Raw genomic sequence first — 27,944 nt, 5'->3', positions numbered from 1 at the left:
CCCTTCTTCCCGCCATGAACGACCTTCTTCAACCTCTAATCTTCCTCTGTTTTCCCTTTTAACATCTTCTTAAAACCCTCTTCTTCTCATCAAACAATTCATTCTTCAATCCTCAAGCGAATCCTTTGGTGTTTCGCTTGAGGTTTATATTTCATTTAACCATTCGTTAGGCTGGCTCAATCCCACAAGAACATTTCATCAACCCATCACAATGGCTAGACTTAGTCTGCTGCTAACATTGTCCTTGCTGGCTACTACTGCATTTGCTGACATTGGAGACTTCGATGACTACTGGAAAGCACGTGCTGCCGAGGCCGAACAAGCCGCCGCTGATGCCTATGAACCTAATCCTGAGACCATCGCCGACTCCCTCAATGCTGAAGTTGGCCAGTAAGTTTGAAATTTTTAGCAACATATAATTCTAGTATAAAGAATCATTACTAAACTCAGAATTGAGTTTGATGCAGGGCGTTGAGTGGAAGCAACAGTACAAGGAGGAATTTGAAGAAATATACAGGGCCATGTCGAGCCACTAATCCGATCGATCGGTGCTGGAGATGTGACCCCAATTGGGCTCAGAACAGGAAGAAGCTAGCCGATTGTGTTCTGGGTTTTGGCCGCAAGACCATTGGTGGAAAGTTGGGTCCATACTATGTAGTGAACGACTCGTCGGATTCGGACCTCATGAACCCGAAACCTGGGACTCTTCGTCATGCTGTAATCCAAAAGGGACCTCTGTGGATCACCTTCTCTACCAACATGGCCATTAGGCTCACCCAGGAGCTCATCGTGACTAGCGACAAGACCATTGATGCAAGAGGGGCCAATGTTCAGATTGCTTATGGCGCTGGCATTACTCTTCAGTACGTAAGAAATGTCATCATCCATGGTCTTCGTATCCATCACATTGTAGTTGGTAACGGAGGAATGATCAGAGACGCTGTCGACCATGTGGGTTTGAGGACTATGAGCGACGGCGACGGCATTTCCATCTTCGGCTCCTCCAATGTTTGGATTGACCATGTGTCCATGTCCAATTGTCAGGATGGTCTCATTGATGCTATTATGGGATCTACTGCCATAACTATATCCAATTGTCATTTCACTCACCACAATGAGGTAAGAATGTATCTTGCCCACAAACTATTTGACTGACGGTTTTATATAATCGAAGTTAAAAACCAAGTTACATACAGGTGATGTTGTTTGGAGCAAGTGACGGATACTCAAATGATCAGATAATGCAAGTGACAGTAGCATTCAACCACTTTGGTCAAGGATTGGTGCAGCGAATGCCAAGATGTCGATGGGGCTTCTTCCATGTTGTCAACAATGACTACACTCATTGGCTTATGTATGCCATTGGTGGTAGCCAGCATCCCACCATTGTCAGCCAAGGCAATCGTTTCATTGCCCCTCCCAATGTATATGCTAAAGAGGTAACCAAATAGAGAGTACTCACCAGAGCAAGTTTGGAAAAGCTTTTCCAAACTTGCTCAAGCAATTCATTTGTTATTATTTTTGTCAAGAAACTAAAAGTGGTTGTGCACTTAAACTTAGGTGACAAAGAGAGAGTACTCACCAGAGCAAGTTTGGAAAAGCTGGACATGGAGATCAGAGGGAGACTTGATGATGAATGGAGCATTCTTTGTTACCTCAGGTGATCAACGCAAGAGAAGACCCTTCTCAAGCAAGGATATGATCTCCTATAAACCAGGGACATACGTTAAAAGAATGACACGTTTTTCCGGCGCGCTCGCCTGCTTCGTTGGTCGCCCTTGCTAAATTTCAACTCCCAATTTTCTACCACACACCAGCGATCAACAAACAGATTCATGACACTAATTCTTGGGGTCAACTGCTCAACTAACCAATTTAGTTTTTGTTTTTTGGTTGTGTCAACTGCATTGGGTGAAGCCATAAACAAACACAACACATTCTTTATACTACATGTCTTTCAAGAGCTCTCATATAACTGATCTCTTTTTTATTTCCATATTTACATCCTTCTTGTCACCATAACAATAATGATTAATAACATTTATGATTATCGGGTTTCTAAACGACGAAAAAAGTTATATTCATAGAAAAATGAAATGATCTGAACTGTTTCGGAAAAACTTACCTATTGTTAAATTAGATAAACATAAATGTAAAAACGTATCCAAGAAGAAAAGAAAAATAACGTAGTGATTCTAAAACGTATTTGGTTCGATTTGGAAATTTATCTAGAGGATTCTCCAACTTTTGTTCAAAATCATTGAGGATGTCACCAACATAATTAAGTATACATCATAACTCTAATATCAATTGGTAAAATCAATGGACCTTTACCCATCTCTACAATAGTATGAATCCACTTAGAATATAAATTTTCAAGAATTCTTTTTAGAATCGCTCAAAAGACGTTATAGTGGAGATATTTTTTCTCAACGTGGATCACTCTTTTTACTAACCAACTTCTCAAAGTAGAATAACTGTACCAATCACTTCTTCCACTTGCATATATACTAATAATAGTCTTCAAATATGAGAAGGGCTCTTGGTTGGTCTTCCATAAAATTTGTTACAAAGTTCTTTTAAGAGCCTGTAAGAATGATTGGGACACTTACAAACGAGTAATAATTGTTAAACCAATAAAAAAACACTTATTCTAGCATTCGATTGATGCTTTTTTCGGTGCATTTAAGAAACAAATGACGATCATAAAAAGTTTTGGAATGGATAATGAATATAACTATAAGGGCATTTGGATTGACTTCTTAAGTATTTGTCAAAATATATATATATATATATATATATATATATATATATATATTTATCTTTATAAACACTCAGAAAGTCAATCCAAACATACACTTCACTTTATTGAGTATTGGATACAACATATAACATCTGCGTACTTAAATTGATCATGCATATAATAAACATGTTTTCTAACTTCTTGATTGGTCTTCTATAAAACAAAAATTTCTAACATTTTTTGTTGGCATCATCAAGTTTTTTTCCTAATTTTTTTTGTTTTTCCTTTCACTCTTATTTTGAGTTCTAGGTTTCTATCTCACTTTCTAGTTCATGTTATTAGTTTGGTGTTTGAAAACCTTATTTTGAAAAAAAGCATCTTGACATTTTGATACAAATTTTTAAGAATCTATCAAATAATCCATGTTAACTTCAGCACATTTCCACACAAACCATGAAATTAATTAGTGAGTCATAGGACCAATTATTGAGAGTCATCTTAGAATACCTGGATTAAATTATATATATATATATATAAAAAGAATTAGAGCTTTAAACTTGGGTCAAAATTTTTGAAATTTTGTTGGTCACAAAATCGATTAAAATAAATAAATGAATTATTAATTTTTTTTTCCAAAATTGAAATATATCTTTGTAAAAATTTTAAAATTAGGATTCCATCCTAACTATTTTGTTTAATGTATATCATAATTTCATTTTATTATTTATGTAAATAGTTTTGTATTTTTTTATTTGTGAACATTTCTCTTTTTTCATCATAATTTTTATATTTCTTCTTTACAAGATCCGAGTTTAAAGTTAATTTCTAAAATTTTATTTTTTAATAGAAAATACTGATAAATAATAAAATGTAATAAAATAAAAAATAATTAAATATATAACAACATTTTAAAAAATTTATAAATATAATAAATATGTCGAGCAATTCGAAACCGGAAGGAACCGGACCGACGTAATGCTGGAAAGAGAGATGCTGACTGTTTCAACGATGGAATACCACGTGGCAGCTGAAGGAGATGCGTTCACACACGTGGCAGGAAATTGGAATAATATAGCGATAATTCCTGCAGAACAGTTGAAAAGAGAGACCCAACATCTCTTCTTGTTAAACTTTCTGATCCTAATTCCTGAATTCATTTGATGATCCAACACAAAGAGCTTATAGAAATCGCAAGGAAAGCACATCTCCTGAGGTAGGTAGTTATAATGGTTTTTTAAACGTTTCAATCACGATATAGTATTGAGTTTTTTAATCAACTTTGACAACCAACAACTGTAGTTATCGCCTATAAATTGTTTGGAGGGAGAAGAATAGGAGAACCTTTAGAGAAGCTATGGCAGGCAGGTCATTGGAAAGTTGAAACTGGGTTAGATTTTTTTTTTTTTTTGTTTTTTTAATCTTTTTAATCCACTCCGCACATGTGTAGAGCTACGCTGATTTTGGCGAGTGGTTAGATTTAACTTGTCTTTTGCTGGTGTGCTTGTTTTTGTATGGTCTTAATATGTTTTAGATATTATTTTAAATTTGCCTTTTGTTCAAATCCTGCATCGTTGTTTCTTTCCCAATATTGATTTCCGCTCTTTTGGACCTTTCTTCCTAATTCAAGCATATTAAATTCGTCTTTAAAGTTTATTTTTGAAACATGAAATGGTCCTAGTGACATCCTCTTGACTTAATGTATGAACCTTTTTTGGAAAGAAAATACGAATGAATAATTCATTTTACTAGGATCTCAGTTTACAACCTATGGAGCAAGGAAAGGAGGTTAAGTATTCTGCATTGTCGAACTGCGGATCTTATTTCGAGCGCATACAATCTTCGAAGAAACTTCCGAAATACCTACAGGAGGCACTGAATGATGCATTTTCTAGAATCCCAGTTTCGTCATTTCCTGGAGTCCCAGGAGGCAGAGGTAATAATGAGTATCAACAACTTCAATTTTAGAACTTCATTCATGTGAATATGCATACAAAATTATTGGAAGGGTTGAAGAAATAAAAAAAAACAACGCTTTTTTGCAGTTATTGAGATTCCAGCAGACACAACAATTGCTAATGCTGTAAAAATTCTATCTGAGTGCAACATTTTATCAGCTCCTGTAATAAATCCAAAGGCAAAAGCAAATATGAACTGGAGAGAAAGATACCTTGGAATTGTAGATTATTCGGCCATTATCTTGTGGGTGTTGGAGAGTGCAGAACTTGCTGCAGCTGCTTTATCTGCTGGTTCAGCTACTGCTGTTGGAGTTGGTGCAGGAGCAGTTGGTGCTCTTGGAGCATTGGCATTAGGGGCGACTGGTCCGGTTGCAGTTGCAGGGATAGCTGCAGCAGCGGTTGGAGCTGCTGTGGCTGGTGGAGTTGCTGTTGACAAAGGAATCGGTAAAGATGCTCCAACAGCTGCTGATAATTTAGGAGAAGATTTTTACAAAGTCCTACTGCAAGAAGAACCGTTCAAATCAACAACAGTAGGCTCTTAAACTATGCCAGTAGGGTAACTTTTATTGCTCAAATTATGTAGTCATTTAGTTGGTATCATGTACTTATATGTTGTCATTGTTCTCCATGGTGCAACCATATTTCAAGACAAAAATGTTAAAGAGTCCTTGAGAATAGGCTATTTGCAACAAATTTGAAAGAACTAAACACTTGACACTTTGATGTTTCAGGTTGAGATGATATTGAAATCCTACCGCTGGGATCCATTTCTTCCTGTGACCCTAGATAATTCCATGCTATGTGTCTTACTACTACTTTCAAAATATAGATTGAGGAATGTACCTGTCATTGAATCAGGGAAACCTGAGATCAAGAATTACATAACTCAATCTGCAGTAGTTCAGGGTCTTGAAAGGTGTAAAGGAAGGGACTGGTTTGACTGTATATCTGCAAGACCTATTTCTGATTTGGGACTTCCTTTTGTGTCTTGTAAAGAGGCAGGTATTTATAATTGCTGATTTGGGCTTATAACATTTTCCAACTCTAATCGCTATTTCTCCTTTTTGTCAGGTTATTAGCATCCAAAGCAACGAGTTGATATTGGAAGCTTTCAAACGAATGAGAGATAATCATATTGGTGGCCTTCCAGTTGTTGAGGGGCCAAAGAAAAGGATAGTGGGAAATATAAGTATAAGAGACATAAGATATTTACTGCTTAAACCTGAACTTTTCTCCAATTTCAGGTAGGATATAAGGAAGGACTTTGAATTTCCTTTAATTCACAAACTTGACCTTCTACTATAGAATGCTCTATTATCTGCGAACTACGAATACCAATAAATGTGGATAGAAGAAACATATCTGAACAGGATACCATAGTAATTATGTTTGAAACTAATGCCACAGAGAGGTAATGAACTTGCTTTATTGCTCATATGGGCTAATTTCTTCTTCCTTCTCTATAATTATCAAATGTGTTCAAGCTCTAAGAGCCTGTTTTTGATAGTTAATCCTCAATAATGCTTTTCTGTCATTGGATTTCAGGAAGCTTACCGTTATGGATTTCATCAAAACAATTGTCACGTTGACTCACGAAATTGGGAAACTTGCCCCACCAATTACCTGCAGACTTGATTCAACTCTTGGCTCTGTTATCCATAGTCTTGCTTCCAAGTCAGTCCACAGGATCTATGTCGTAGCTGATGATGAAGAAGTTGTCGGGGTCATCACTTTAAGGGATGTGATCTCGTGCTTCATTTTTGAACCACCCAACTACATAATCAACCACTTCGGATTTTCTGCCGAAGAAATGTTGAACCAGTGACGTCTACAAGTCTTTTTAACAATTGACATATACGGAAGATAAGATGTAAAACTAGTTGCAAATTCTGGTTTGACATCAAAGTATACTAAATAACTTTGCTTATGTACCTTCTTAAACTAATGTCAGATCATAGCTTTCTCAATACTTTATCCAACATCGATTCTCTTACCCTTTCATCATCTACCCAATTTCCGAGCTATGCAAATTTATTGGATAATATAACAAATGGAAGTGGACACTTCTGCTTTAATTCTGAAGTTTTTAAAAGCCTTTCCTTAAACCAAGCTACGAGCACTAAACAGGTGTTCGTTGTATTCACTATCCGAGTTCAATTTACTTCTCTTTCTCTCTGCATTCAATACACCCCATCAAAATTTGAAGTATTTGTACATACTTCTATCGTTCAAGACTTCATATCTCAATTCATCTTCCAACAACTCTAACATGTTTATTTTATAATTCAATTCAGCATTCTAAACACATCTATAAAAATTTGCTCCACCCATGTCCGATCATGCAGCAATTCTTCTAATGGCGCTCTACCCACAATGTCTACCAAGTCGTTATATTCGTCAATATTTGGCTGCAGGTTGTATTTTCTAGGACATCATCTTGAAACCTACCAACCTTTGTTAGCCCAACCATGACGATCTGCAAGTTCAACCATCCTTGGTTCTTCTCGAAGCAAATCATTCTATGAGGGCATTTCGTGGAACGCCTTTAGAACGTGGACAGATGAAGAAAGTTCCAAATACACATCCGTGAGGTCGTTGCTCCACAGACGTTCACTGGGAACCTCTTTTTCTTTTTTTCAATCAAGTAGGAAAGCAGCATTTGACCTTGTGGAACCGAGTTGAACTTTGTGCATGCTTTGAAGAGAGAAGGAAAAATGGAACTCTTAGAATGAAGGGAGGCTAAGTGCCAGAACGAAGGCAGTGTTTCAATGTAAAATCCATTTGCCTCCATGCACTTCTCATCAAAGTTACACGTTTACCAAAAACAAATTATGAATAGTCTCATTAAGTAATCTCCAAATAAAGATTTTAGTATTATATGTTTAATTGCATTACATAATACCAATACCAATTAGGCATTAAAGTATGGTAAGTCCATGAACTTTTATATAAATCAACTTAGAAGTAAGATAGAAGCTAAACCTACAAAATCTATAAAAGATGCGAACAAGATTCACCCGGCAACAGGTCAATTTAATTGAGTGGTCCTATAATTTATTCCTTCCCACATCTTGATAGGGATTTATGTAAATGAGATCTAAATATGAAGATGTTACATATAACTTATCAAGGACAGGATTTTAGATAAGTTTGAATGAAAACGAATATTCCAGAAAAGCGACATTTGCGTCAAAAGTACGGTGACCAATCAATTATTTTCTCTATTTCCTCTTCCTTTTTTCGTTCCCTAGAAAATAGAACCATATATGACAAAATATTAATAATGGAGGAGGATTATTGCAGTCTTAAAAAAAAAATGTATAAAATATAAGAAAATTTCAAAATTTATCAGTAAAAATATATATTTACTATATTTAGAAACGGTTAAAAATCACTTTTAATCTTCGAATTTTTATAAAATAACAGTTTAGTTTCTAACTTTTGGTTCGTATTGATTTAATTATTATACTTTCAATTTTATAACAATTTAGTGTTTGAAATTTACTATATAAATGTAATCTTTGTGTAATGGTTTAATGACTAAATTTGTGATAAGATTCAATGACGTATTTCTACGGTACAAAATTTTCATATTTTTATATAATACAAAGTTTAAATTCTAAAAAATAGAAATTAACATACTAAATTTTTAAGTGGGAGAAAGTAAAATGTTAGGAAATTAAAAATATAAAAACTAAATAATTGAGAAAGAACTTTTGTAAAAGAGTAGTCTATGAGAAATTAGAAATAAGGAATCCTACTAATAATCATAGGAGGCAAAGGGCCCGCCCGGTTAATTAAGGCGCAAAAAAGCCGGCCAAAATAGGATGTAAGAAAGCCGCTACAAAATTACTCGCACATTATCATTGCCACGTGTAAATTCACTTTCTTCTATATTCAATATATATTTTCTTTATTATTATTATTATTATTATTTATTATTATTATTTTTGAGTGGGTTCGGACAAATGCAATAATATAAGCAGACTTTGGATTTCCCCTTCGCTCTTTCTGCCCCTGATCGTGTTTTGTTCACCGGGGAAGTCTCTCATCGACGAATCCTTCTCCTTAAACTACTGGAGAATTGTAATCGAGGTTTCTCTTTGATTTAGTTTCTAAATCCATACAATCAGTGAAGGCTCTCGCCGCGCTAGGTTACAGGTAAGGGATTTTTCGATCATTTTAATTGTTAATTAATTTTGGCTACGATTCGTGGATTATTGTGGCCTTAACTAGCTTTTTGTTCTTGAGGTTGCGGACGTAATTGATGTTGTTGTTGAGTTTATGTGTATGTAGTCATACTGTTGTGAAGACTTGTTCGCCCTAATTTTGTTTGGCGATGTCATCTGCTTGTCTGACTAGCAGTTTTAGATAGAGATCTAGGGGTTTTGATTACGGGGAGGGTATGGTAAGCGATTTATTGAGGTGGAATGAGTTAGCTTTTTAGTTTCGTTAAGGCGCGGATATGCAATAGCCAGTTGTTAGTTTTCCGAATTGAAATCCTTGTCTCAAGGACATTTCTTTTTGTCTTGCTTGTTCTGTTATTGAAATTAAAAAGTTCAATCACTCTCTTCATCCATTTGATTATTGAACTTGTTTCTTGTTTTTCATCGAACTTGCGCTTGGTGTAAATTTTGATATTCTGTATCCTTGAATGGTGCGTTTTCATGTTTAGATTGAGCATACTCATTTTTCTGCGTTGGCCATGAGTGTTGAAGAAAGTGAAGTTAAAATTGTTGTCCTTGGTTTATTTTCAGCCGGTGAGGATGTCTACTCCTGCAAGGAAGAGACTGATGAGAGATTTCAAGAGGTTGCAGCAAGATCCACCTGCTGGCATCAGTGGTGCTCCCCAAGACAATAATATCATGCTATGGAATGCTGTTATATTTGGGTACGACCTTTTTCTTTCTTTTTTTTAGTCATAATTTGTTTACATATCCACTGTTGCTTCCGTCACTTACTGATGCCATGGTCTTTTACATGTTATTTCGTTGGCTTTTGCAGGCCAGATGATACACCTTGGGATGGAGGTATTTTCAAGTACTGGTTCTTAATGAGTTGTTAAGTATACAACTGCGTTGTGATTAGAACCATATCTTCTAATGATGTACTTGTTTCTTGTTTGATGATTTCACTCTATCTCCCATCCAAAATTACAATTAATAAATAATACTAAAATATATATAATAGTATCTTAACTTTGCTCAATTATCCAGATTTATTTTGGCTACATAGCTATTAGCTTTACACTGTTAAATTAATTTGTTGATTTAAAATTCATCCGACACTTATTTGAAAGATAGTTTGTATCTTCATGTCTCTTGTTCTTCTTGTCAAGCTCTATCCGCAATTTTGATGTAGGGAGTGCATTGTATTTTCTGATGGAAAATTCGGAATAGTTAGAACCTGCTTAAAAAATTATTTTTCTCTTCTTGGGGCTCAACTTTGTGATGTCAAGTTGCTTTCATCTGTCCTGATGTGTGTTGTGGGTATGTGATATGAAGGATCAATTAATTCAGCTGTGCTTTTCTAAACATTAGATTATATTGAAAAATGGAAGGGATATTAGCAATTAGCATTTTGTTTGATTTCCTGAAACTTCTAGTTAATCTTTTATTTGATTTTGGTAGTTTTCTGAAGTATATTTATTAGTGAACTTCTTGTTTACTGTATGACATAAAACCATTTTTTGAGTTGATCAGGTACGTTTAAACTTACACTTCAGTTCACAGAAGATTATCCAAATAAGCCACCAACAGTCCGCTTTGTGTCTAGAATGTTTCACCCTAACAGTAAGTTCACACCTCCAAGAATGTGGCCTTTACAAATTACAAATACTTTATGCTTTCTTTCATTCTTGATCAATTTTGAGGGCTTTTTGTAATTTTCATTGGCAAAATATCTGCACGTCCTTAGTCTTTTTCCCTCCCTCATTTGGCTTTTGGAATCACCTTCAGTTTATGCCGATGGAAGCATTTGCCTGGACATTCTGCAAAATCAGTGGAGCCCAATTTATGATGTAGCAGCTATACTCACTTCTATTCAGGTACCACCTAATCAATTTGGCCTTAATGTATGCTAAGACTGATTTTCTTTTCTTGCTATATGGTTAATAGCCTCCTTTTATCATTTTTTAGGTGTAAATAATGTAATCATAGTTATTCAAAGAAGCCTGTCATTGCTCCTCTTTGCCCTAACTTTTGTAGAAGAATGCATAAGGTTCATGTGTCTTCCAAATGCTTATTTTCACATATTTATGAAACTAGCTAGGTGAGCAGGCAATTAGTTGTAAACCTGTACTCCCTGCTGACCCTTGCCATAGAAGCCCCATTCTTGTAGTTCTTGTCCTTGATTTCTTAATTAGTGACGCATGACTGGTTTGATTCATTCCCCTCTTTTTGGGAAAAAAGAAAGAAATTAAAGAAAAACCTGAAGTATAAAAAATGTCGTTGAATTGTAGGGTAGACTTCAATTCTGTTCACTTCATTTTATAAAGTTTCATTTTCTTCCCTTAATCTTTTAAAGTGGTTAGAAACAACCCTTCTGTAAACTTTTTGTTAAAATGAACAGAAAAATATGAGGTTAGTTGTGAGTTGTATAAATACAGGTATAAATTTAAAATATGAGTATAGGCAGTAGATTTTCTTGAATTATGCCCTTGGACTTTAGAATAAGTTTCAGTTACGTTCTTATTGTTTCAAATTCTAGTTAAACCCTTGAGCATTGAAATTATTTTGAAATGTGATACCATCTCATCTTAAAAATGAAAGAAAGATGGGAAAAAAAGCAACAATGCTTTTGACTTCCTAATTAAAATGAAAACAGAAGTACTTATGTGTTAGGGAGACATAAAAGTAGAAGGGTTTTAGCTATATTAGATTCAAAGTGGTGTTGATTAGGGAGGGAAGTTTAGTTGAAGGTCAGAGTTTTAGCTGCAACGGTACTATTACATGGGAAGTGACGTAGTGAGAGAGAAGAATAGTGTATTGGTAAAAATGAGCAGCCGCACACTGGAAAAGTTAAAAGAGTATAGGGTCTGAGAAAGCTTCATGGGAGGACAGGAATATGTTTGTGAGAGGAAAATGGTGGGAGAGTTGGGGGAGTGGAAAATACGGGTGTGAGATTAGAAAAAGAACGAAAATGATTCACTAATGGATGAGCACAACTTCATCCTCCAAGATAAGAAATTTATTGAGCAATAGTGGGCCCTGGGTTCGGTTGTTCTCGGATTCTTTGTTTGTAAGTTCCACTCTTCATGTATTTCCCTAATCCTAACTTTCATCCATCAGTCGTGAGATAATACACGACGGTATGAAGGTATTCTTTTGAAAAATTAATTTTCCCACATACCTTTTGATGGTGAGAAGGTAAACATTATTTTATCTTACCCCACCAAATTTGTTCTCTTCAACGTTTCTTTTAATGGTAATTTTTAATTACTTGTTTTGATATCGTTAATATTCTCCTTTGCAGTCGCTTCTGTGCGATCCCAATCCAAACTCTCCTGCAAATTCTGAAGCAGCTAGGATGTTTAGCGAGAATAAGCGCGAGTACAACAGGAGAGTACGTGAAATTGTGGAACAGAGTTGGACTGCTGATTAGCCACAAAATGCTTGTAGAGGCAAACAGAAAAGATAGTCGAGTGGTTTGTTTGCACGATATTGTATCTGGGAAGAAAACTGATTTGTTATGTAATTTGCGTATTATGTGATATGCTTGCTTGGTTTATTCAGATGAACTACTTCAGTCTATTTCAATTTGACTATCTGGTCTGCTTTTTCCCATTTTTCTCACCCTACTTTTCTTCTATCCTTTAGAAATGGCATTCACTTGATGCGTATATAGAAACTGTCTGATCTTAAACAGGATGAGAACGCCATACCGTTTCTCCGCAGATGAGTGGCTGGTGGCGGCATTGTCGACGGTAGTTCTAAATTTCTAATTCCCAAGCTCAGCAGCCATTTCTAGTCTTCTTCCTTCTCTAATTTGTATTTGATGGTCTAAAATCAAAACAGAGTTCAAATGCAGGTCCTTGATTAGGCTTCTGGATTCAAACTTTGAAGTCAAATGGAATGGAACAAGTTGTTTGTTTTTTCTACGAGAAGTTGGATATGTATGTATTCATTAACTACAAAGTCAGTGCTGGTGATAAATAATGGTCCAGTATTCAAGAATGGACCAAAGGCCGATGCCTCAGATTGGTTGCTCTTCCATGTGATGCCCCTAAGGTTTGAGGTAGTTGTTGCTTTAGTTTAAAGAATTTGTTTACGACCCAATGAACAACCACTGGTCAACCACCCTTCATATAAATTCAAGAATTGAAAGATAAACATAGCGTGGAGTCGTATTTTCCTTGAGATTCTCATTGAGTCAAAGTTTGAAACGAGATCAGAGTTGTTGGCTGGGGGGGGGGGGGGGGGGGGGGGTGTTAATAATGGATTGGCCCAAGGAACTTGTTAGAAGAAATTATATAATAGCAGAAGCTTATTGACTTCTATGATTCGTAATCAATTTGTTCGATTCTCTTTTGACAATAAACTATGAAGGTTAACTTGTTTATTTTGGTCAAAGTGAGCATGATGGATGAAGTAGCGCCGACATTATCTTCATTGTTATACTCAAAATTGTTTATTTCAGTTCAAATTATTTGTTTATACATCTCTCAACACATGTATTTCCAACTAACGAGATTGAATAAATGGAAAATGTGGAGTGTCTGATATGAAATTTCCAACAAGATTTAGAACGGAAGAAACTAAAGTGTCTAGTTAGTTGTTAATTCCCTTGTTTAGCCATTCCATTCCGACATCCTACAAAAACAGCTTTGATGATCAGAGTGTATAAGGAAAACCACTTTGAATTTCTATAATTTCAAAAGACATTTACCATCCAATCATCCAAATGAATAAATCACTTTTACTTTTTTCCTCAAAAGAAAGAAATGTCCCGTTGAAATTTTAAAGTGAAAAAGGAAAATAAAAAATCAAACAACTCATCATGAGATAAGGTGTTAGAAAAGCCGACAGAAGAATAACATATTATACAAAAGCGACAATTGCGTAAAAAGTACGATGACCAATCAAATTGGGAAAAAAAAAATCATATAATTAATTTGTCATCAATAATAAAGAAAAGAAAGCCGACAAATTTCAACTTCTCGATTGGAATTTTAGTTTTGAAAATCATATCAATTTAAACTCCAAATTAATTCAATTAGCAATTGAAAGTTTAAATTGATATGATTATTAACATTTAATGAGTTGTTTTATAATAATAGTTTATGGGTACATAAACGGGTCTCAAACACTTCACGAATATACAAAGAATATTGATGTAATAAATTGATATTTATGAAGAGAAAACTTAGAGTAGAGAGTGATTTATAAATGATGGGAGCCGCTAAGCCAAGGCGGCGTCTCGTTAATGTACAAAGATGGAGAAATAGCAAATTAAGAAGGAAAAGAAAAAAAAAAATACAAAATTAGGTAAGCAGTGCACGTGGTAATTCATTTTCCTTTGTAATTTTATAATTTATTTATTTATTAATTTGTGAAAAAAGTTTATTTGAATGAAATATAAACAAGATTTGGGATATCTTCTTTTAACTTTCTCTCCTCTTTTCGTGTTTTGGGACACCGGTGGAGATCTCTTCTCGACGACCACTTCTCATTAAACCTGCAGGCAAAGGAATCGGGTTTAATTTTCTTTGAATTCATTTCTGAATCCACCGAGATCAGCCTAAGTTCTCAGCTCGCCGTGCTAGGTTACGGGTAAGGGAGATCTCAATCAATCATTCAATTCTTTGAGTTTTTGTCTTATTTGATAGTTTTGGCTCCGATTCGTCGATCACTGTGCCGTGGTGTTTGTTTTTGGATGTAATTGACGTGGATGTACATGTGTTGGTATGGAGGTCTTAGAAGCTTGTTCGCCCTAATTTGTTAGGAATTGTGCTCTGCGTGTCTGAGCAGCAGTTTAGAGCAGAGATCTAGGGTTTTGTTTTACGGAGATGGTGTAGGAAAGGATTTATTGACGTGGAACGAGCTGGCGTTTTAGTTTTGTTGAGGCATGGGTTTGTGGTTGCGAGTAGTTTGTTTTTGGGATTGAATTATGTGTGCAAGGAGGTGACTCTGTGTTCTTGTTAATCCTGTAAATGGAATTAGATGTTATCACCTTCTTCTCCATCCTTGAGGTTCATGTCGACGTATGCTTTGGACTTTCATTTCAAAGCTGCTATATATGTACGTAGATGTATATATTTTTTTTATTTACTTAAAAATCGCCCTTGAAATGGTCTGTCGTTCTTTTTCATTATTGTGATATCATGGAAGACAGAGCCGCTTCCTTCTCATTTGATTGAGTTGTTTCATGTTGTTTATCGAACTTCCATTTGGTTGAATTTTGATCTTTTGTATCCTTATCCAATGGCACTTCGTCATGCTCCAATTGAGCACGTTCTTTTTTCAATGCTTTTCTTGACAATTGACGTTTAGATTATTGTTTTTTCAGCCGGTGAGGATGTCTACTCCTGCAAGGAAGAGATTGATGAGGGACTTCAGGAGGTTGCAACAAGATCCACCTGCTGGCATCAGTGGTGCTCCCCAAGACAATAATATCATGCTATGGAATGCTGTTATATTTGGGTAAGCTGGGAAAATAAATCATGAACTCTGTCTTTCTTCTTATCAGAAATTTTATATGACAATTGCTTTTGTGGTTACTGATGCTGTGGTCTTTGACATTTTTTTGGTTGGCTTTCGCAGCCCAGATGATACACCTTGGGATGGAGGTATTCTAAATTTCTGTGTTTCTTGGCCTAAGTGACTTGTTAAGAAGGCATCGTTGTATTAGGGATAAGGTTTTCTAATGATTTACTCATTTCTTGTTTGATAATTTCCTTTTGTTTCTGTCCAAAATATAACTGATGATGATGCCTTTTTACCGCTAGTTTAAAACAGATATATTCTTTTCACGTATCTCAGTTATGTATATATATATGTTGGCTGCATAGCTATTTGCTCTATACAGTTAATTGATCTATCAATCTTAAAATTATCGGATTCTGATGTTTTTTCCTAGACCGTGAAATGGGTATTAGCATCTTGTTTAATTTCTGAGAATCACTTAATCTTGCATCCGGTTATGCTAATTTTTCGTAACTATTTTTTATTTGTAAATTTCCCCGGTAGCTTATGAATTGCAACTTGGCTAATCTTTCTTTGAGTTCACCAGGTACGTTTAAGCTGACTCTTCAGTTCACTGAGGACTATCCAAATAAGCCACCAACAGTCCGCTTTGTGTCTAGAATGTTCCACCCTAATAGTAAGTCCACAATCTCAAGAATTTTTTTGCCTTATGTGGTTCATTCCGGGTCAATCTAAGGGATTTTTGTGATCTCCATTGGCACTGGGTTCAAGAAGATGCCTAGTTTTCCTGAAGGTTATATGTCCAGCTGTTTTCTGGCATTTGCCAACACACTGTGTCTGCTTCATTAAACCTTTATATGAACCTGGCATGCTATGTTTGATATGCTTGGTATTTTTGGCTTGGGCCTGGGTGATTTTAACGAGTGAAGGGCAAGAGATAGAGTATATCTATCTTGTTAAAAGTGACGAAGTAAATGTTTGTAGGTTACAATGTAATTTGTGAATTTTATTAATTTCTTTCTACTGTACATGTTCCTACATTTTTCCCCCTCATTTGCCTTTTCCTATCATCTTCAGTTTATGCTGATGGAAGCATTTGCTTGGACATTCTGCAAAATCAGTGGAGCCCAATCTATGATGTAGCAGCTATACTTACCTCTATTCAGGTATCATCTAACGTTTGGCCTTAATATATGTGAAGTCTGAAATTTTTATTGCTGTATGATTAATAGCTCCGTGCAGCATTATATGGGTACAAATGAAAAGCATGTAATCATATTGTCATTAAAAGAAAAATGCCACTAAGTTTAAAAAGAAAAAAAAAAAAGAGAAATGCGATGGCTCCTGTACTATGCCCTATATCCTGGAAGTAGATCGCATATGGTTCTCGTATCCTCAGAATGCCTATCATCATATATTTATGGAACTGGCTGCTTCTACTTGGTTGTACACTTGTCGTCGCCGCTGACCCATGCCAGAAAAGCCCTTGTTCTTCTAGTTCTTGAATTTTGATCTCTGAATTCATCGCACGTGACAGTTTAGATTTTTTATCCGTTATTTTGTTTATTTACTTATCTATTGATAAGACCAGTTATAAAGAACTGGAACTATCTTGCCTGATTATCAGATTGGAATTTGGCCTTACTCAAGAAATTGTAGCCAGTGTCGTTGATCTATATTTTTTTATGATAATCATACATACTGATATAATTCAACACGGCAAGTCCTGGAAGAGGGAAAAAAGAAGTAGGTGTGGATATAATGAATTATCTACCGATTAGTTTGTTATATTACGGAGAATGGCTTGCTCATACTTTTGGAATTCAAAGTGTTAAATGGGCTACTCGTGCACTTATTGATTTGCAAACTCACTTATTTGTTTTCCGAATCTTAATCCCTATAGTGTTTTTCTCTTGTAGTCGTTGCTGTGCGACCCCAACCCGAACTCTCCTGCTAATTCTGAAGCTGCTAGGATGTTTAGTGAGAACAAGCGTGAATACAACAGGAGAGTACGCGAGATCGTGGAACAGAGTTGGACTGCTGATTAGCCACAAAATGGTTGTAGGAGAACGAAAAAGATAGTCGGTGGCTTGTTTGCATGATATTTTACCTGGGAAGAAAACCAATTTGTTGTGTAATTTGCGTATTATGTGATATGCTTGCTTGGTTTATAAAGATGAACGACTTTGGTCTATTTCAATTCGACTATCTGCTAGTATTTTTGGCATCTTTCTCAAGTAAGTTTTCTTCTCTCCATTAATTCTGGCCTTTGATCGATGTAAATCCATTTTTATCAATTGAATTGGGAAACCTTCTACGACGGAGTGCTTATTAGCCATACCATGATGAATTATGAATGATTAAGGAGCGGTAATGTTGAAGTGATGGTTGTGATCTTGCATTTGAAACTTTACTGCCAACTTGTACAAGGGCTTTTGAAATTTATAAAATGTTCGGGCAGATGTTAGAGCTGTATATTTGTAAACTTTTGTTACATTTATTGCCAACCGTTATGGACTAATCTTCATCTATATGAAAGCTCCGAGGTTTCCACTACTTGTCCATCCTTCTTGAACTTGCATTGAGTATTGCAAATTCCAGAGTACATCTTCAATTGAAGGTCGCTTGTTTGGATCTTTGCTGAGACAATTGATGGCAATTTGAATTGTGGTTTTCAGTGAATCAAATGCAAAAGAGCCCTGAATCGAAGGATCGATAACCCCCCGTAATTTCAGTACTTCTGCCAAGCCACTTTCAAACTGCCATAACAAATAGTATATAGAAGCCATTAGAATGTGAATGAATCTTTGCTTTGTGTTGTACGCTCTACAAAATTGTACCAATAATTTTAATCTATGAGATACCTCAATCTTCAGATCATCCAGTTCACTCGTCGCTGTGATCGGTCTACCATTGATGACTTGCAGCAAAATAGCACCAAATTGAAAGATATCTTCCTTCTCTGGATCCTCGCTTCTGTATTTAGTATGGAATTAGATTATTGGATTTTGTATAGAAGATAATCTTAAACAAAGATGGTACCTTTTTGTCACGTTCAACCCGGTCTCTGCATTCTGTAAAATTTGAAAACAATAATTCTCTTAGAAATTGATTGATAAAAGTAGCAGTTGATCAAAGTATAAATAAAATCTTGATCGACCTCTAGCGGCATGAGAATGTTGTAATTGCTTATTTTTGCAGACAGCGTCTCATCCAACAAAATGCTATCAATATTGATATCGTTCCCAAAGATGCCGGATGCCATTCCAGTATGCAAATGCTGTATTCCCCTAGCAATGCCAATGGTTATTCCCATTCTCTGTGGCCATTTCAGAGCATCCTTCCTTTTCCAATCTGTATATGCGATATAACATTATATTATAACAAAATGAGGCCTTTTGAGTTTAAACTTTGAAGCCAAATGGAGATGGGTTTGTTTCGTTACCTGTAAGACAATCCTTCAATGAGCCGTTGGATATGTATTCATTAACAACGAAGACAGTGGTAGCTGGGTTTAGTTGATCTCGATGACTGAAAGTGCAGTGTCCAAGAACACTGACCAAATGGCGATGTCTCATATTTGGCAGTTCTTCCATGTGTCGAGCTAAGGCTTGAGGTACAAGTTTTTGCTTTAGTTTAAAGCATCTGATCAGGACCACTGAACCATCAGGCAACCACCCTTTATACTGCAAGAATTGAACAGAAAACTTCTTATTGAAATTACTTCTTCTCGAGATTTTCACAATGTCGAAGTTTGAACCAATTCCTCACCTTTGCTTGGGGTTCTTTGGCGACCACGTTTGACGGGTCGAAATTTCTTGTGATGTCTTCGATCTCTTCCAATGTGAAGACCCGATATGGCGGCAACCCAAGTGCTGGTAGCCTTGTTTGGGGTACATGTCCTGTGTAGAATCGAGTTAACATGAATAAGACCGTAATTTGACTACGGATGAAAAAGAACTAAAATGGGAAGAATATTGGCTTACTGTTAGGAAGTGGAGAGCCACGAACAGAGAGTTTATCAGCTGTAGATTTCTCATATTTGGTCTCTCCAAATCTTCTTCTTCTTCTGTTTCGGATGATTGCATAAACTAATAACAGAACAACGCCTGAAATTCCGACAGCGCCTCCAATGACAGCGAGCACGAGACCCAGTTTGCTGCTAAGTTTCTGTTTCTGTACGTCACCGGGAGGCTTCACGGCCATTGCTTCCTTATGGCAATAGGAATAAGTATGCTGATCCTTCGAGCTTCCACTTGACAAGCAGTTCCAAGAAATATTTACAGTGCGATTTGACGAATTTGGTCTGATGCAAGATGGTAATTTTCCTATCAGAAGGTTGTGTGAAATGTCTACAAACTTAAGGTTTCTATTGCAAGTTGTGTTAACAGAGAGCGCTCCACTTAATTGGTTATAAGCTAGGTTGAGATACTGAACTGCAGGTAGAGAGAAGAGGGAGGCATGGATTGGCCCAAGAAACTTATTGTAGGAGATATCGAATAACTGAAGCTTATTGAGTTGCAAGATTCTTGAGGGGATTTCAGATCTGAATAAGTTTTTTCTCAGTACAATAATCATAAGAGTTCCTCCCAGAGAAGGAACTTTTTGTCCTAGTTGATTCTGTCCTAAATTCAGCTCTTCAAGAACTGCAAGGCCTTTGAGATCTGGAACACTTCCATTGAGCAAATTGTCAGCCAAAACAAGGCTCTTGAGACTTTGAAGTTTTGAGATTGTTGTAGGGATGCCTCCATAGATAAAATTTGAGCTTATGTTAAGCACTTCCAAAGACGAGAGCCTGTTAACTTTGGAAGGGAAAGGACCCCACAATCCCAAAGATACTAATGACAAGACTCTCAGGTTTGAAAGCTTTGTGAGAACAGTGAAGAAGGAATCAATGGAAAAACTATTTGAAAGAGTCTGGGGAGAAGGGATGGAACTCACTGAAACTGATTTTGGGGCTTTGGAAGGAGAGCTTTTGTTTCCAATGACAGTTAATTCTGTTATGTGATTTCCAGAACAGACAATTTTGAGTGACGGAGAAGGAGGTAAATAGCAGAAGTTGGTCCAATTTGACCATCCCTGAAAAGCAACAGGATACTCCAGAAGTTTTTGAATCTCAAACAGAATCCTGGTTTCGCTTGGAGGAAGTTGCCCTGTTGAAACTGGAAAGATAACAGCAAAAATGAAAGCAGGAAACCAAAAAGAGAAAGAAACCCTGGAGGTCTTCATGTTCTTGAAGCTGAAACTCAAAACTGTGCTGCAAACCTCATAACAAAAGCATGCAAAAGATAAAGCTTTTTTGCTTCTAATCAAACAGAAACTGATGAAATGGGTCGGAGATACGAAAAAGAAAAAGCAAGGATCAAAATTTCATGTGCTTTCTGTTATTAATTTTGCATGAAGGAGAAAAAACTTTAAGCTTGTTGAAAAAGAAAGGGGAAAGGCAGTGATTGTTCGGAACAGAGTCAGAGATCTGAAAAGAAATATAGAAGGAACTCCAGAGTGAGTGAAGCAATCTCAAGGCATTTCCAACCGTCAAACAAAACTCAAAAGAAGAGATTAAAGAAATCCTAATCATGTGCTGCCCAACCCACAATATAAAATTGAACTCCAGTTGCCCTGCCGCACTTCACTCTGACTTTCCCTCATCACACTGAGTAGAAAAAGTCAACTAAACTCTCTCCCCAGCGGCCAGCTCCTGGTGTTTGACCAAACTCACTACGCTGGATCCGCAACTCTGTCTCTTAATCTCGCTGGCCTTACAAATGATTGCTATTTTTAAAAATATGGCACAGTGAAATCTCATGAAAATCTCTAAAACTAGTAGTCTATAGCAGAATTTTGAAAAAAAAATAGCTAATTTGTCAATGTCAAACAAACCCAGAGGGACCAAAGAAGGTTTAGATTAAATTACCATAATGGTATTGAAAGAACTGCGAGATTTGAAGTTTTTCTTTGTCGGTTGAAGTTGACTGAAAGTGAGAGAGATGAGAACTTTACCCTGAAAGTCAGGTGACTCATTTAACTTGTGGTTTATAACTTTATTGCGATTTGTTACACCTAATCCATCTTTTTTGTCTTCATAAGAATTATTATATATTATATTGCAAAAGGAAGCAGCCATTTCCAGCTCAATAATTTGTACTTTTGCTAATTGTAAACGTATTTCTTGGTACCAGAATCAAAGATTAAGAAGATAATATTTGTATTGTTTTGGTGGGGGAAATGGATTGAAAAAACATAGTTGTTTGCGCTAAATCATGATATTGATACTATACACAGAAAGGAAAGAGGAAAGTGCCAGCAGTTCATTCCAAGCAGGGCGGAATGTCGACGAAGCAATTTTGTAACGAAGCCTTAAATAGAAACATCCATTGCTCACAGCAAGTCCTCCTTACGCAGTAGTTCCGGTGCTGTAGGGTCGGATTATCTCCATTTTTCATGTCCGTAGTGTATATCAGACCATTTGACGCCGGCAAAAGGGACGCCGTTGGCCACCGACGGAGGCGCATTGACTGTTTCGCTGCCGACCAGAGCATTAGGCCGGTAACAGGCGTCCCGCGCCGCCCTCCGTTGTTGTGTGGTTAGCCGGCGCGGCTGAAGGGCGCCTTGAGCGCCTTGAGTGGCTTAGTGAACTCACCATTGATTACTAATTACAATTTTAGTCCTTTTTCTTTTTAAGATTTGTAATCTTTCAATGACTTTTAAATTTATTTTTTAAAATTAGTTTTTATAAAAGTGTTTTCTTTTTTTAAACTATTTAAAATTGATTTTTCTGTATAACGTAAATATTTTGAAAAATATAAAAAAAAATGTTATATTTTTTACCATTTTTCTTTTATATAGAAAAAATGAATTAGATAATAGTATTTTCTTTTAAGCAAAGTAAATATAATAAATATTTTTTTCAATATTTATAATAAAAATGTTAATACATAAAAAAAAAATACATTTGAAAAGATAAACCATAATAATTTTTTTATTTTTTGGTATCATTGTTTAAATCTATCATAATTTATCACAAATATAAAGTAAAATATTATTATATTTATAAAATTTAGGTCATTTTGCTATAATAAGTTTTTTTAATTGATGATAAAATATCGGTTAGTAATGATTTAAACTTTAAAGTTAAACGTTATCAAACATTTTTTTTACTTTTAAAAGTTTTATTTTAACATTCTAAAATTGTGTCTCGAAGATTTTTTGTTGTTAGAGTATGGTAAAAATTAACTCAACTAAAATATAAAATTTGGAATATATATCATATAAATTGTTTAGTTTTTTTTTTTTTTTAAAGATGGAAAATGTGTATGTTCACGAAAAGTTTCAGTGATCTACAATATTACAAATACATAACTATTGTTGTTACGGTTGCAATTACTCGCTAAAAAGGACACGACAACACCATACTAAGCTTTTTTACGGCGGGAGAGTGCGAACATAAACTCTGGATCCTTTTAATTGAGTGTATAAATTGAGTAGGGTTTATCAACTTTTTTCCTAAAAGAAAGAGTATAAACGCAATGTTTTGATCATATAAAAAGAAAAATGAATAATAGAAGAAGTTGATGAAGGAATAAAGAGTTGCAAATATGTCATATGTCACCGAGAGTTCCCCCAAACACTTCAGTAGGTTTGGACAAAAATTTGAAATTTTTAAATTTTCAAAATTTCCAATGAAGTGCTCAAGGGAACTCTAGTGGGCACTTGACCTTCTCTATGATCAACAAACAGTTTCATATATAATCACAAAGTCATAGCAGGGCCTACATTTATATATATATATATATAAACCAAAATATGAAAAAAAAAAAAAAAAAAAAAAAAAAAGAAGAAATATCCAAGGTTCTTTTTGAACTTATTATTTTGACATGAAAACTATTTGGAGCATAAGGATATATATTATGGGGACGAATTTGGTCTGAATAATGTACCAAATTAGTGGTTTGAAATGGACAACACACAAACCTCTAACTTTTTTATCTTTTTGTTTTTCTTCATCAACTTTGAATATTCTTCTTTCTATGAATCTGTTCTTACGACTCCCTCAAGAAAAAACCCCCACTTGAAATCGAATTTATACCCATCAAATTTTGTACTAATTAAACAGCTATAACTTTATCCACTTAAATTGTTTAAAATCAACTTTTTGATTTAGGCCTATGTGGATTCTGATCTTTAATGGACGATATGGGTTCTAGTTGGATTGGTCAATTTAATTTAATTCAACTAATTCTTAAGGATTATTGTTTGCACATGAGTAAGAAAATAATTTGAAGGCTAAAAGAAAACAACCAAATTATTAGAAGAAAACTCTACCTATGAAAGAACAATATTAACATCTTACCAAGTCCTAATTACAAAATGCAGTCTTTCAAAACTAAAATTTTATAGTTACTCCTATTTTTTTATTTACTCTCAAATTGGAAATAGAAAAAAAAAATTAATTAGAATTATCATACTGGTGGGTCTAGTTGGGAGAGATATGAAACCAAAGCATAAATCTCTTTTTTCTTGAACATTTTTAACGTGAGTTGACTATGATCTTTCTCATGTTATAAAGAAAAGAAAAGAAAAGAAAATATTGAATTGAGTCTCTGATATGAAAAGTTGAATTTGAACTTAAGTTTTAGTTTGATGCTTATTTATTAGGATTTCAGTTTAATTAGTAGGATTTGGTTAAATATTGTCGAGTAGTGATATATTATATTCATGCAGAAAACCTATTTATTTCATTCCATAATTAACTCTTTGTAATATAATCATCTACCTAATTAGGTAGCTAATTAAAAACCATCGGTTGGTGGTCACAAAAGCAAATTGTGTTTTATGTTGTTGCCAACATAAAACACAATTTTCTTTAGATTTAATAGGATTAAATTGAAATCAATGATGTTGCCCTAATTAAAGAAATGGTTCCAAATAGACTAATCATATCAAAATTATGTAAATATAACAAATTTTAGATTCACTTTTAATAGAAGTATACCGACCAACCAAAAATATTGGGGTTGACAAAAAATAAACCCTATCAATTAATATGCAAGGGTCAGTCCAACCCAACCAAAAAATTCGGGATGTGTTGGTAGATTTTTTTTTCATCTCCATAATTTATTTAGGCAAATTTTCATATTGTTTTTCAAAGTCCAAGTTAACAAATTGTTATTCAAGATGCAAGATGAAACATACAAATATGTATATATGTATATATATATATATAATTGAGTTGGGCGAGGTCAACCCGACCACAACCTGACAATCGGCTCAACTTTTTTTTTCCAATTTTCTAACTCAACCTAACCATTATGGTTTGGGTTAGGTATCCAGGTTGGCCAGGTTACCGGTTTTTTTGAACAACCCTAGTATATGTATCTGTATCACGGATAAATTTTTCTATAGTTGCTATTCTTTAACAATGTTGCTATATACTTAATTATTATCTCTAAAAATGCTATCAAATACAATTATTTATATGCAAATTGTTCGAATTATCCTCCAGCACATTTCTAGCTGGTGCCCTAGCATTTGTAGAGAGTGAAGAGTGGAGAATAGAACGAGATATTAGATAGGAAAAACACTTAGGTGTGCATGATTTAGAAATGCATCTATCTTGATGCATCTCATAAAAATTCTTTCTTTACCTTTTCAAAAAAAATATTCTAATTAGATTAAATTGTAAATTTGACTCATATAATTGATAGAAAATTTAATTTCAGTCTTTATGGTCTTAAAAGTTAAAATTATTAGTCCCTTATAGTATGGTAAAATCAAACATCATAAATATTAATGAAAACTTTATCAAACCATAAAAAAACTAAATGTTAATTTGAAATTATAGAAACTAAATTCAACTTTCTTCGAATTATAGGAACCAGATTTATAATTCAATTCTTTTGTACACGTGATTAAACTCATGAGATGCATTCTAAGTATTGTCACATAGATAAGTGGTTGTTGGGTTGTGAATATGATATATCAAATTGGCATTTTCATATCTTTCTTTAGCTTCTTATGCATATAAGGGATCTCTCTTTAGACAACCTATAAGATATGGCATATGGCATATATATATTACCACAAGATGAAGGAGTGTCCAAGTCCATCTACAATATATTATATTCCCTTTGTGCTACCTCCAATTGAACCCAACAATTCGTCTAGGTTCCTACCAGTTTACATTTTTGTGGCTTTGGCTCTCCCTTTGATTCTTCACCAATTTCTTCAATGAATTGAATTATGAAAGCATATCCAAAAATGGAGTTTATCCATTGTCCTATAAATACCAAATATACAAAGACCATGTATGCAATAAAGCATTTGGTGGGGGAGAGAGAAATTAAGTGGGGATTTGTTTACGATACAAAGATCTTTTGCCTCTTAGAGTTTCCCTGAACAACTTCACCTAGACAAGAATTTTTATAATGCTTTCTTAGATTGAAGTGTTTGGGGGAACTCTTGGTGTCAAATAGATCAATTTAACGATGTTCCACTGCCAATGTTTCTTGAGATTTACTTTCTGTGTTATTATATTGTTTTCTAATCTTGTAGGGGCAAAAAAAAAAAAAAAGAAATTTCAACCAAAATAGTTACCAGTTACGTTCAACACTGCAGTAGAAGATTAAAGTGCTTTGCAGTGCATAATGTATTTCTATATATCAACTACAGGGGTAACGTATCTCTTTTAGCTTGTTTCCTTTTAGAATATACAATAGCCCAATGAAAAAATGTTGTTGAATTGATCAAACCACTATACACATGCTAAAGTCTTGCATTGGTCGGGGAAGGAGCGAGGTGTTCGTGGGTAAAAAAGCATTAGTGATTATCTTCGGTCTTCTGGGTAGTACCAAAAGAAAAACCATAAGAATTATGTTTGGAATGAATAACACCATATCATTAATTATGAAAATAGATAGAGATTTTATTGTCTTTTATCATTACACTTTTTTTTAAAAAAAATATAGTCAAATTAAAGAGAAAAGGCCTGACAACATATGAGATAATATAGGTAAAAGAAGATTAAAGTTAACTTGTTGTATTGAAATAATTAAATAAGCTAAGGTAAGTAAGACATTTATATAATAATTTTAGACGTTAGAAAATCGAATATCCAAATTTAAAGGTTTTTTTCACACTAATTTGATAGAAGCAAAACACAAATTTATTGCTTCATTCAAATGTTTAAACTTACGAAAGTAACAGTTAAGATGTAACAGCATAATGTATAATACACACAACTAAAAATGGTTTTGAAAAAATCATTTCATGAAAAGGATGTTATTCCTCTTAAAGTAGAATAATAATAATGGCAACATAAATACTAATATAGCTTAGAATTTCTTTAGGCTCCATCGAGAATAAATTCATAGACATATGTAGGATATTTGATAATAAAAAAGCAAACCTTAAAAAAAACTATTTTATAACTTATACTCCAAATATATCATATTTAGAAATTGGAGTTGTATCGAAATAAATAAATTAAAAAATTAAGAGAAATTCTATTTATATTTTCTAATGAAAGTTTAGGGTTCCTATTTCTTGTCTTTCTACCTTAATAATAATTTCTAGGTCAAATAATCAAGATCCATTTAATAGTGTTTCTATTTTAATTAGGGTTTGAACGTTGGTCGTGGTGTTCATGGGCAAGAAGATCACACCACTACTAAGACAAACAACCACCTCATAAATATAAAAACAAAACTCAAATAGGGTTTTTACTAATAGTTTAATTATATGATTGTTATTCAATTTATCATCTTTATTAATTAATGCCATTTTATTAATACATAAAAATTAGTTTTCGTTTTTTTAAGTTTAATCCATTTTGTATTAACTTTTTTTTTAATCTAAAAATAAAAGATGAAAATGACTATCAAACATGTTTGTTTCTTAAAAAATTAGAAACAAAACAGACCCTCGATTTCCTACTATTACCATGTTTGTCCTAAAAAAAAGTACTAAATTGCATAGGTTACGTTAAGAAACTCATTACCTAATAGCATGGTATAGCAAACCTCTCAATTAGTAGACATTTGGGGAATTATGAGTAAATTTTATTTTAGTTTAATGAAATTTTCTGTTAGTGACAAAGAATAATTTGAAATAATTAAACTCTATAGTTCGTCAGCTATTTAATTACAATAATGAAAGACTGGTCATTGCTCTTGAGAAGGAATTGAACTTTGCTTAGAAACTCCGGTTCTCTTCCCAATTGGGAAGACATTTAACTCTACAATTGTGTAGAGGATTTTGATGGGACAGAGATGATAAATCAATCATATAAAATAACTTCGGATCATGTTCCCTTTATTCACATTAAAAAAATATATGTTCATAAATATTTGTAGAATTAGTGAATCATATTTAATATGTTATAAGAAAAAGAACAAAAAAATATATGTTAAAGTAGAAAATAATAAATAAAATTTCATATTTTTGTAGTACTTAAAACTTTTTTCAAATAAAAATAATAATAAAGAGTTTTTTCTTTACTTAACTAGAAAATTAAGGAAATGAGATATAGCTAATTAGATGGTCATCCATGCTCAACAAACAAAAAGATATCAAGAATTTGGATGTGTTTTTTTTTCAATGTAGACT

General features: G+C 34.3%; 5 protein-coding genes and 1 non-coding gene across 12 annotated transcripts; 5 read left to right on the top strand and 1 right to left on the bottom strand.

The window, feature by feature from the left end:
• The first annotated feature begins 88 nt into the window (after nt 1–88).
• Nucleotides 89–2,063, top strand: LOC103489090 (probable pectate lyase P59). Its single transcript, XM_008448094.3, has 4 exons — nt 89–390; nt 468–1,119; nt 1,197–1,439; nt 1,561–2,063. Exons 1-4 carry the CDS (start codon nt 212–214, stop codon nt 1,783–1,785), a joined length of 1,299 nt encoding a protein of 432 aa, XP_008446316.1. The 5' UTR covers nt 89–211; the 3' UTR covers nt 1,786–2,063.
• A 1,737-nt stretch (nt 2,064–3,800) lies between these two features.
• Nucleotides 3,801–6,665, top strand: LOC103489091 (SNF1-related protein kinase regulatory subunit gamma-1-like). Of its 4 annotated transcripts, none has more exons than XM_008448099.3 (7): nt 3,844–3,956; nt 4,043–4,130; nt 4,501–4,676; nt 4,786–5,228; nt 5,430–5,696; nt 5,770–5,942; nt 6,244–6,665. In XM_008448099.3, the coding sequence occupies exons 3-7, from the start codon at nt 4,511–4,513 to the stop codon at nt 6,521–6,523; spliced, it is 1,329 nt and encodes a 442-aa protein (XP_008446321.2). In that variant the 5' UTR covers nt 3,844–3,956; nt 4,043–4,130; nt 4,501–4,510; the 3' UTR covers nt 6,524–6,665. The 4 variants fall into 4 exon arrangements, with proteins under 4 accessions (XP_008446319.2, XP_008446318.2, XP_008446321.2 ...); XM_008448098.3 differs by having other exon boundaries at nt 4,493–4,676; XM_008448097.3 differs by lacking the exon at nt 4,043–4,130 and having other exon boundaries at nt 3,801–3,956; nt 4,493–4,676.
• Nucleotides 6,666–8,709: 2,044 nt separating this feature from the next.
• On the top strand, nt 8,710–12,463 carry LOC103489092 (ubiquitin-conjugating enzyme E2 2). The gene is made up of 6 exons (XM_008448100.3): nt 8,710–8,859; nt 9,456–9,589; nt 9,703–9,728; nt 10,401–10,490; nt 10,656–10,744; nt 12,172–12,463. Exons 2-6 carry the CDS (start codon nt 9,465–9,467, stop codon nt 12,298–12,300), a joined length of 459 nt encoding a protein of 152 aa, XP_008446322.1. The 5' UTR covers nt 8,710–8,859; nt 9,456–9,464; the 3' UTR covers nt 12,301–12,463.
• Nucleotides 8,710–17,541, top strand: LOC103489093 (ubiquitin-conjugating enzyme E2 2-like). 4 transcript variants are annotated; one of them, XM_051091158.1, is made up of 6 exons: nt 8,710–8,859; nt 15,205–15,338; nt 15,459–15,484; nt 15,928–16,017; nt 16,419–16,507; nt 17,261–17,541. In XM_051091158.1, exons 2-6 carry the CDS (start codon nt 15,214–15,216, stop codon nt 17,387–17,389), a joined length of 459 nt encoding a protein of 152 aa, XP_050947115.1. In that variant the 5' UTR covers nt 8,710–8,859; nt 15,205–15,213; the 3' UTR covers nt 17,390–17,541. The 4 variants fall into 4 exon arrangements, with proteins under 4 accessions (XP_050947115.1, XP_008446323.1, XP_050947113.1 ...); XM_008448101.3 differs by lacking the exon at nt 8,710–8,859 and adding an exon at nt 14,444–14,468; XM_051091156.1 differs by lacking the exon at nt 8,710–8,859 and adding an exon at nt 14,492–14,936.
• A 176-nt stretch (nt 17,542–17,717) lies between these two features.
• On the bottom strand, nt 17,718–21,955 carry LOC103489094 (probable LRR receptor-like serine/threonine-protein kinase At1g14390). Its single transcript, XM_008448102.3, has 7 exons — nt 19,328–21,955; nt 19,113–19,243; nt 18,787–19,027; nt 18,502–18,695; nt 18,384–18,415; nt 18,206–18,317; nt 17,718–18,100 (listed from the first exon to the last, which is right to left on the bottom strand). The coding sequence occupies exons 1-7, from the start codon at nt 20,568–20,570 to the stop codon at nt 17,870–17,872; spliced, it is 2,184 nt and encodes a 727-aa protein (XP_008446324.2). The 5' UTR covers nt 20,571–21,955; the 3' UTR covers nt 17,718–17,869.
• Nucleotides 21,956–25,720: 3,765 nt separating this feature from the next.
• Nucleotides 25,721–25,809, top strand: MIR395C (microRNA MIR395c). The gene has a single exon (NR_120786.1). It is a non-coding gene; the product is annotated as a microRNA MIR395c (primary transcript).
• Nucleotides 25,810–27,944: the final 2,135 nt, after the last annotated feature.

This window comes from Cucumis melo, chromosome 10 (assembly GCF_025177605.1).
Source record: "Cucumis melo cultivar AY chromosome 10, USDA_Cmelo_AY_1.0, whole genome shotgun sequence".
Lineage (NCBI taxonomy): Eukaryota > Viridiplantae > Streptophyta > Magnoliopsida > Cucurbitales > Cucurbitaceae > Cucumis > Cucumis melo.
The sequence above is the reverse complement of the archived record's forward strand: the minus strand, read 5'-3'. Positions and strand labels throughout refer to the sequence as shown.

Bases quoted from the DNA above. Each gene is read 5' to 3' on its own strand.
- LOC103489094 (XM_008448102.3), bottom strand. From the start codon at position 20,570: ATGAAGACCTCCAGGGTTTCTTTCTCTTTTTGGTTTCCTGCTTTCATT. The intron at 18,696-18,786 runs GTAACGAAACAA...TCGCATATACAG, and splicing joins ATTGAAGGATTGTCTTACAG to ATTGGAAAAGGAAGGATGCT. The intron at 18,101-18,205 runs GTATCTCATAGA...TTGTTATGGCAG, and splicing joins TGGATGATCTGAAGATTGAG to TTTGAAAGTGGCTTGGCAGA.
- LOC103489091 (XM_008448096.3), top strand. From the start codon at position 3,904: ATGATCCAACACAAAGAGCTTATAGAAATCGCAAGGAAAGCACATCTC. The intron at 3,957-4,500 runs GTAGGTAGTTAT...CTAGGATCTCAG, and splicing joins AGGAAAGCACATCTCCTGAG to TTTACAACCTATGGAGCAAG. The intron at 5,943-6,243 runs GTAGGATATAAG...ATTGGATTTCAG, and splicing joins GAACTTTTCTCCAATTTCAG to GAAGCTTACCGTTATGGATT.
- LOC103489090 (XM_008448094.3), top strand. From the start codon at position 212: ATGGCTAGACTTAGTCTGCTGCTAACATTGTCCTTGCTGGCTACTACT. The intron at 1,120-1,196 runs GTAAGAATGTAT...AGTTACATACAG, and splicing joins ATTTCACTCACCACAATGAG to GTGATGTTGTTTGGAGCAAG. The intron at 1,440-1,560 runs GTAACCAAATAG...ACTTAAACTTAG, and splicing joins CCAATGTATATGCTAAAGAG to GTGACAAAGAGAGAGTACTC.
- LOC103489093 (XM_051091156.1), top strand. From the start codon at position 14,859: ATGTTATCACCTTCTTCTCCATCCTTGAGGTTCATGTCGACGTATGCT. The intron at 14,937-15,204 runs GTACGTAGATGT...TTGTTTTTTCAG, and splicing joins ATTTCAAAGCTGCTATATAT to CCGGTGAGGATGTCTACTCC. The intron at 16,508-17,260 runs GTATCATCTAAC...TTTCTCTTGTAG, and splicing joins CTATACTTACCTCTATTCAG to TCGTTGCTGTGCGACCCCAA.
- LOC103489092 (XM_008448100.3), top strand. From the start codon at position 9,465: ATGTCTACTCCTGCAAGGAAGAGACTGATGAGAGATTTCAAGAGGTTG. The intron at 10,491-10,655 runs GTAAGTTCACAC...AATCACCTTCAG, and splicing joins TAGAATGTTTCACCCTAACA to TTTATGCCGATGGAAGCATT. The intron at 10,745-12,171 runs GTACCACCTAAT...TCTCCTTTGCAG, and splicing joins CTATACTCACTTCTATTCAG to TCGCTTCTGTGCGATCCCAA.